Consider the following 9257-nt stretch of genomic DNA (forward strand, 5'->3'; position numbering starts at 1 on the left):
TTCTTTGGCTCTAAAATCACTGCAAGACAATGGCAGCAGTCATGAAAGTAAAAGACAATTGCTCCTTAGAAGAAAAGCTATGACAAACCTAGATGGCATATTACAAAGCAGAGATATCACTTTACTGACAAAGGTCTGCCTAGTCAAAGCTATGGTTTTTCCAGTTGTCATGCACGGATGTGAATTGGACCATTAAGAAGGCTTAGCAGTGAAGAACTGATGCTTTCAAACTGTGGTGTTGGAGAAGACCCTTGAGTCACTTGAACAGCAAGGAGATCAAACCAGTCAACCCTAAGGGAAATCAACTCTGAACATTCATTGGAAAGACTGATGCTGAAGCTGAAGCTCCAGTTCTTTGACTACCTGATGCAAAGAGCCAACTCATTGGAAAAGGTCCTGATACTGTTAAAGATTGAAGGCAAATGGAGAAAGGGGTGGCAGAGGAAGAAATAGTTAGATAGCATCATCGACTCAGCGGACACGAATTTGAGCAGACTCTGGGAAACAGAGGAAGACAGGGCAGCCTGGCATGCTACAGCCCATTGTGTCACAAAACTTAGCAACTGAACAATAGCAATGAGCCTCCATTGTATACTCAAGGTAAGAATAGGTCATAAGACCTTGGAAATGTCTGTGAAACTATCACATCAGGAAAAGCTCCAAGAAATAATGCTCCCAACTTCACTTTTATTTTTGTAATTTGAATGAGATTCCTGTTCTTGTGAAGCTTTAACCTAGATCCACAAATTGAAGGTGTTTCTGTGATACATAGTATGCAACCTTAGATAGGAGTGGGTAATCACAAGGGGACCAGAAAATAGCTTGAATACTGCCCTTGATATTGACCAGGTCACAGCCTGTGTTTCAACACATTATACCAAATTTATTATTCTTAATCTATGAAAACAGATAACCTCACTTTGATAGTAACAACTTACTTTCTTTTAGGGATTTGTAATCTCAAAAATTTTCAATCAATTCTAGGTCAAGTATTGTCTCAGGTGTGTATGTTCTGCCTGATACTGCCTTTCTGAAAATCAGAATTATTTTTACAAACAGAGAGTGAGAGAACATTCTAAACAAATATCAAGTAGGAAATGTGATTTGAAACTGGAAAATATACTGCTGAGCTTAAAAAAAAAAAACTGCAATATTTTATGAAAAAGATTTGCTTTTTGATAGCTGTAGCACCTAAATGGCAAACATGTTCAATCCCCACTGAGAATTCCTTTTGGCTTGCCAGTCTTGTCAGTTTTTATGCTTATTCAACAATGCAAAGGACTAAACAACAGAATTTATCTCAATTCCCTCATGTGAAGAAACTGATGATGTAACTTCTGCACTCTGCCTTCTGAATTTAAGCCTGATTGCCTGGCCTTGGAATGGTAAAAGCAGCTTCATTCAGCTTTTGTGTATCAGTTACTCTGGTAGAGAAGATGAAGTGAAACAAAACGTATGTGTTTTAAATGCTGTGTTTGTCTTTTTGATGGAATGTGTTTTAACATCTCTTCAGAACCCTTTAAAGGTACAAACAAATAAGGAACAAGTATGTCTGATCACAGTTATTAATCTTTTATGTAATTCTGACTTTCAATTTCATGAAATCCCAGATTTTTTTTTACCCAAGTACATTACAATATACTTTGCTTCACATTTCCATGTGTCTTAATTACTATGTGATTTTTTTTTTTCTCTGCAAATTTCTCTAATCTGGTGTGTAGCAACTCTGATATTGATCAGACCCTAGTCAGTTATGGAGCTCCTAAGTTTCCATAAACTTTAACTTAACTCTATTCTTAATTTAATTATTTAGGACAATTGTGTCAAGCATCACTTAAGCAATTCAACCAGGATATTAAAAGTGGAAATATTCAGGGAGAGCAGTTATTGAGCAAACCTGATGGTCTGTAGAAAGGGTTTCCCAGGTGGTGCTAGTGGTAAAGAAACCATCTGTCAAAATAGGAGCTGTAAGAGACACAGGTTTGATTCCTGGGTCAGGAAGATCCCCTGGAGGAGGGCATCGCTATCCACTCCAGTATTCTTGCCTGGAGAATCCCATGGACAGAAGAGCCTGGTGAGCTGCAGTCCACAGGGTCGCAAAGAATCAGACATGACTGAAGTGACTTAGCATGCATGCATGAAATTTACTAGTTTCCTGATTAAACTAAGATACAAGATCAGTATATTGGGTTTTAAGGCTGTAGCTTTGTGTGTGGTACCCAACTGCTTCATATTGCTATATATGTTCCATACCATTTAATTCAATTCATTCATTTGTTAACTATTCATATACATAGAATACATAATAATTTCGACACTGTTCATTTCAGGGAATGAACAGTTTTCAGGGAATTTCCATCAACAAAAGGAAAAATAATTATTTAACTATTTCAATAGTATAATTTCAATTAGAAAGATACTATTTAGGAAATCTATAGCTTTTGCTTTTGTGATTTCTTATAAAAATCATTGCTCTGTATGAAACATTAAATGCTTTAACCCTACTTTGGTGTTATGAGAAGCACCAGGTAGAATGTTGCTGGCCTCCTGTCTTACACCAACTACATACCCTGTGTCTTCCTCCCCTGCACACAATCTGCATCCTGAGTGACCTTCTCCTATCACCATATCTGCACCCCAACTGCCATACTCCTTTGTGCTGTGGTTGGCAACTTGAATGCCATCTTGCCCTGCACATGCTCTGCACCCCAAATATTCTTACACTGTGCAAGATCAACATATCTCGTGCTCTTCACCAGGTTTGCATCCCAAATGTCCTGTCCTGCACTGTCTGCACCCTGAGTGCCGTTCAGCGGAGTACAATGTCTGCACCTCATATTCTTTTCCCCCTGCTCTGCACCAGATTACCAATCTTACTGCCCTCCCCCACTGTAAAAGGCCTCACACTGAGTATCTTCTTGTCCTGCACCAGACCTGCATCCCTTTTGCCCTCCTGAACTATACAAAGTCAGCACACAAGTACCCTCTTATCTGTACAAGGTCTGCACACCATCTGCCCTCCTTCCCTGCCCTAGGTCTGCACCCTGAGCTGCAATCCACAGGCAGGCTGAACACTATCTGTTTTGATGCCCCTGGTGGTCCTGCTTCTGGAGCTTCATTGAGAAAAAAAAGGTTGAATAAACTGAAATATTTTTAGCAATGAAAGGGGAGTTAATAGAGATGTATCGGGGAGGGGGGAAATACTTAAGATTACAAGTTCTCAGTGAACTTTGGTTTTATTAGTATCATTAACAATATTAATGTTGACATTAGCATCATCTTTCATCACTGATTCCTGCATGGCCTACTGTGTCCAAAAGTATAGTGGGAGCATCATTAGATGACTTCATTTAACACTCACATTGTGTTACAGACTTAACCTGTGTTTCATACTTTAGCATTCTAATCATCCCATGAGATAAGCCCTTTTATATTCTCAGCTTGGGGAAAAAGTAAATAAGATTAACTGGCTGTAAACAATTTGTCTATTTGTAGTGTTGTCACCCCTACCCCAGGTTTGTTTCATAATCTATTCTAGACTTATGGCCAATATGCAACCTGGCCTCTTGGAGAACTGAGTTTTTAATTCTATATCAGTACAACTTCATATTTGAAAAAATAGTTCAAAGTACTTTTCTTATTGAAAAAAAATGATTAAGAAATCATATGCATGTGAAATATCTGAAAACAATGACTCATTTATTCCTCAGATGAAAACTATAACCAAGACCACATATTCAGAGAATCAAACTTCACAGAATCAAACGTTGAATACTGATTTCATCCTTGTGGGGCTCTTTGGTGAAACCAAACACACCCTCCTCCTCTACACTGTGACCTTCATCTTCTTCCTGATGGCCCTAGCTGGGAACGCCCTCCTCATCATCCTCGTCCACCTGGAGCCCCGCCTGCACACCCCCATGTACTTCTTCATCAGCCAGCTCTCCCTCATGGACCTCATGTACATATCTGTGACTGTGCCCAAGATGCTCCTGGGCCAGGTGACAGGAGATCACACAATCTCTCCCTCAGGTTGTGGGATCCAGATGTTCTTCTATCTAACCCTCGCTGGAGCTGAATTTTTTCTCCTGTCTGCCATGGCCTATGACAGATATGCTGCCATCTGCAGACCTCTCCATTATCCCCTGCTGATGAACCAGAGGGTCTGTGAATGCCTGGTGTCTGGATGCTGGTTCCTAGGAATGGTGGATGGTTTGTTGCTCACACCCATCACTATGAGCTTCCCCTTTTGTCATTCCAGAAAAATCCTGAGTTTCTTCTGTGAGGCTCCGGCCTTGATGAAGCTCTCCTGCTCTGACATCTCCCTCTACAAGATGGTAATGTACCTGTGCTGTGTTCTTATGCTCCTCATCCCCACTGTGGTCATCTCAAGCTCATATGCCCTCATCCTGCACCTCATCCACAGAATGAGTTCATCAGAGAGCCGCAGGAAAGCCTTTGCCACCTGCTCCTCCCACATGATTGTAGTGCTGCTCTTCTTTGGTGCTGCGATTTACACCTACATGCTTCCAGATTCCTACCACACAGCTGAGCAGGACATGATGGTGTCAGCCTTTTATACCATCATCACCCCTGTGCTGAACCCCCTCATTTACAGCCTCCGGAATAAGGATGTCACAGGGGCTCTGAGGAGCAGGATGCAGTCAGGGCTGAGCCGAAGAAAAGTTGTAAAGAAGAAAACCTGAGGATGACCATATATTTTTCCCTTATTATATTATTCCTCCCCTCCCTATTTCTCCTCTCCTTTGTCACCTGTTTCCAGGGCTGCAAACACTGAGCCCAGTAATCACTTTCTTCTTTCTTACACATGTGATATTTCTTCACCATATGATTTACCTATCATAATTTATCTCATTATATTCAATGTGTTTGTATTCCATTTGTCTGTGATATGATAGCTGTCATAAAGAAAACTGCACATAGTGCCTTTTTATCTGCTCTCATATTCCAAGTTTATTGATCATTTTAGTATGAGTTGTGTGACATTTTTAGCTTTCCCAAATCTTTTCAATTGCTTACATATATTGGTTTTTAGACAGGGAAAGAAAAACTTCTTAATCAAGTTACTTGTAAGACTAAGTGGCATAATATACACAGACAGCCCTAACACCTGCTCCAAACTGTGAGTTCTCTTTCTATCTCTCTAAATCCTAGCCTCTTTTTTGCCTTCAGCGGGTGGAGGTGTGAGAGACAGTGTAGAACCATAAGGACCTCCAGCTAAATCTTAGATTCGCTACTAAGCAGCTCTATGGAGCTGATTATGCCACAACTGCCTTGTTTTCGCTCCACTAAAATAGAACTAGCAATATAAGCATCATCATGGAGTTTGAATGTTAAGTGAATTTAATTCATTGGCCCAGTCCAGGGCCTGACCCCTTGAAAGGTCTAGATAAATAGTTGCCCTTTCTTTTTTTTTTTTTTTTTTACAGGGAGGGAGGAGGGAGGGGGATTTAGGATGGGGAACATGTGTATACCTGTGGCTGATTCATGTTGATGTATGGCAAAACCAATACAATATCGTAAAGTAATTAACCTCCAATTAGGCTTCCCTGGTGGCTCAGACGGTAAAGCGTCTGCCTGCAATGCGGGAGACCCGGGTTCGATCCCTGGTTCGGGAAGATCCTCTGGAAAAGGAAATGGCAATCCACTCCAGCACTCTTGCCTGGAAAATCCCATGAACAGAGGAACGTGATGGGCCTCCGTCCATGGGGACACAAAGAGTCGGACACGATTGAGCGACTTCATTTTCATTTAACCTCCAATTAAAATAAATTAATTTATATTTAAAAAATTTTTAATTCAATAAAAATGTGACACACAGAAAAATACAATGTTGCCCTTTCTACCGTGTGACAGAATCAAGATGACTTTGCCCGTGCCTCTGCCTCTGTGTGTCTGTTCCGCATCTTCATGGATAAGAGGGAGCCAGTGCAGATTCTCTGTCACCTGAGAGGAGCTCGTAAGCTGTCTGCTGAATTAAACCACAGCATTTCTGGTATTTTTTTCATCTTCCAATTGGGCAGTTTCTTGGAAGCATTTGATTAAATTGTAAAACTATATTATATTTGTGTCAAATCACAAATGTATAATTTTCAAATATCATTTGATATAAATGATGTAAACACCATTCTGTCAAACTCTCTGAAAAGCAGCTGTTCCTAGATTCTTGAATCATTTAATCGCTTATTATATCTTGATGGATTACCATCCATGTTGCACATAGTCTGCAATTTCTGAGAGACACAACAGTGGCCAGAACACAAGCCCTTACTTCAAGGAGTTTATTTGTTAGTGGAGAGAGAGCTGTGTAGACATGAGCTCCCAGTCACAAGAACTATGAGATGACTGCACCCAGAAAGCCCTGCAGCATCTAGACGGGAAGCCCAGATTTGAGCGGTTTTCCTAAACTAAAGATCAGATACATGTAAAGAAACAAAAGAACATTTCAAAGAGAGGACCAGCAAATGAACAGACATGAGTTAAAAAGGCAGTGGAGATATCAGGAAACTATAAAGACCAAATTAAGCATAGATTTACACTGAAATGAACAGGGAGCATGTAAAAATATATATTTTATATATTAAATTAAATTTAACATATTAAATTAAATATACTAAATACATTAAAATAATTTAAATTCACTGTGTATCAAATATGAAATATCTTTTAACTTATCTTGTCATCATCCAATTACCAATTACTCTAAATTTAGAGTAAACAGCATATAACGCATTATCAGTTCAATTCAGTTGCTCAGTCATTTCCGACTCTTTGCAGCCCCATGGACTGCAACAAGTCAGGCCTCCATGCCCATCATCAAATTCCGGAGTTTATTCAAACTCATGTGCCTTGATTCAGTGATGCCATCCAATCATCTTGACCTTTGTCATCCCTTTTTTCTCCCACCTTCAATCTGTCTCAGCATCAGGGTCTTTTCAAATGACTCAGTTCTTCACATCAGGTGGCCAAAGTACTGGAGTTTCAGCGTCAGCATCAGTCCTTCCAATGAATATTCAGGTCTGATTTCCTTTAGGATGGACTGGTTTGATTTCCTTGCAGTCCAAGGGACTCTCAAGAGTCTTCTCCAATGCCACAGTTCAAAAGCATCAATTCTTTGGTGCTCAGCTTTCTTTATCATCCAAGTCTCACATCCATACATGACTACTGGAAAAACCATAGCTTTGACTAGATGGACCTTTGTTGGCAACGTAATGCCTCTGCTTTTTAATATGCTGTCTAGGTTGATCAAAACTTTTCTTCCAAGGAGCAAACATCTTTTAATTTCATAACTGCAGTCAACATCTGCAGTGACTTTGGAGCCCGAGAAAATAAACTCTGTCATTGTTTTTATTGTTTCTCCAACTATTTGCCATGAAGTGATGAGACTGGATGCCATGATCTTCATTTTTTGAGTACTGAGTTTCAAGCCAGCTTTTTCACTCTCCTCTTTCACTTTAATCAAGAAGCTCTTTAGTTCCTCTTCACTTTCTGCCATAAGGGTGGTGTCATCTGCATTTCTGAGATTATTGATATTTCTCCCAGCAATCTTGATTCCAGCTTGTGCTTCATCCAGCCTGGCATTTTGCATAATGTGCTCTGCATATAAGTTAAATAGGCTGGATGAAGTACAAGCTGGAATCAAGCCTGCCAGGAGAAATATCAATAACCTCAGATATGTGGATGACACCACCCTTATGGCAGAAATTGAAGAACTAAAGAGCCCTTGATGAAAGTGAAGGAGAAGTGTGGAAAACTTAGCTTAAAACTCAACATTCAAAAAACTAAGATCGTGGCATCTGGTCCCATCACTTCATGGTAAATAGATGGGGAAAAAATGGAAACGGTGGCATATTTTATTTTCTTGTGCTCCAAAATCACTGTGGATGGTGAGTGCAGCCATGAAATTAAAAGACATTTGCTCTTTGGAAGAAAGGCTATGGTAATCCTAGACATTGTATTAAAAAGAAGAGACATCACTTCGGCAACAAAGCTCTGTATAGTCAAAGCTTTGGTTTTCTCAGTAGCCATGTACAGATGTGAGAGTTGGACCATTTCGAAGGGTGAATTTTTTAGCTATTTTTTATCTCTACATTTTAGTGGAGAGAATATCGGAATAGACATTTTTCCAAAGCAGACACTCAGATGGCCATTAGGCATAAGACAAGATGTTTAATATTACTAGTCATCAGGAATATACAAATCAAAGCCAAAATAAAATATCACCACAAATCTATTAGAATGGCTATTATCAAAAAGATAACATGTATGGATATGAGAATTGGACCATAAAGAAAGCTGAGTGCTGAAGAATTGATGCTTTTAAACCGTGGCATTGGAGAAGACTCTTGAGAGTCCCTTGAACTGTAAGGAGATCCAACCAGTCCATCCTAAAGGAAATCAGTCCTGAATATTCATTGGAAGGACTGACGCTGAAGCTGAAACCAATACTTTGGCCACCTGATGTGAAGAACTGAGTCATTTGAAAAGACCTTGATGCTGGGAAAGATTGAAGGCAGGAGAAGGGGATTTCAGAGGATAAGATGGTTGGATGGCATCACCAACTCAATGGACATGAGTTTGAACAAGCTCTGGGAGTTGGTGATGGACAGGAAAGCCTGATGTGCTGCAGTCCATGGGGTCACAAAGTCTCGGACATGACTGAGTGACTGAACTGAACTGAATAAGTGATGATGAGATGGAGAAAGGGAACACTTGATCGCTATTGATTGCAATCTAAATTGGTGCAAATATTACAGAAAAAAGTAAAGTGGTTCCTCAAACAGTTTAAAATGGAAGTAGCATATGATTCAGCAATTTCACTCCTGAATATTTATCCAAAGAAAACAAAAATAGTGTTTTAAAAAAGATATCTGCAAGATCACCAAGACAGCAGAGTAGAAAGTGTCTGAGCTCTCTTCCTTTCATGTGCAATACCACAACTATATATGAACTCAACATAGTGAAGTGAAGTCGCTCAGTTGTGCCCTACTCTTTGCGACCCCATGGACTGTAGCCTGCCAGGCTCCTCTGTCCATGGGATTTTCCAGGCAAGAGTACTGGAGTGGGTTGCCATTTCCTTCCCAAGGGGATCTTCCCAACCCAGGGATTGAACCCAGATCTCTTGCATTGCAGGCAGACACTTTACCATCTGAGTGACCAGGGAAGCTATAAACTCAACATCAGGTCAGTTCAGTTCAGTCGTTCAGTTGTGTCTGACTCTTCGTGACCCCATGAAT

At 40.1% G+C, this 9257-nt stretch overlaps 1 protein-coding gene across 1 annotated transcript; it reads left to right on the forward strand.

The window, feature by feature from the left end:
• The first annotated feature begins 3650 nt into the window (after positions 1-3650).
• Positions 3651-4706, forward strand: LOC128051004 (olfactory receptor 2T3-like). The gene has a single exon (XM_052643512.1). The coding sequence runs from the start codon at positions 3651-3653 to the stop codon at positions 4704-4706; it is 1056 nt and encodes a 351-aa protein (XP_052499472.1).
• Positions 4707-9257: the final 4551 nt, after the last annotated feature.

The sequence above is a fragment of the Budorcas taxicolor genome, chromosome 7 (assembly GCF_023091745.1).
Source record: "Budorcas taxicolor isolate Tak-1 chromosome 7, Takin1.1, whole genome shotgun sequence".
Lineage (NCBI taxonomy): Eukaryota > Metazoa > Chordata > Mammalia > Artiodactyla > Bovidae > Budorcas > Budorcas taxicolor.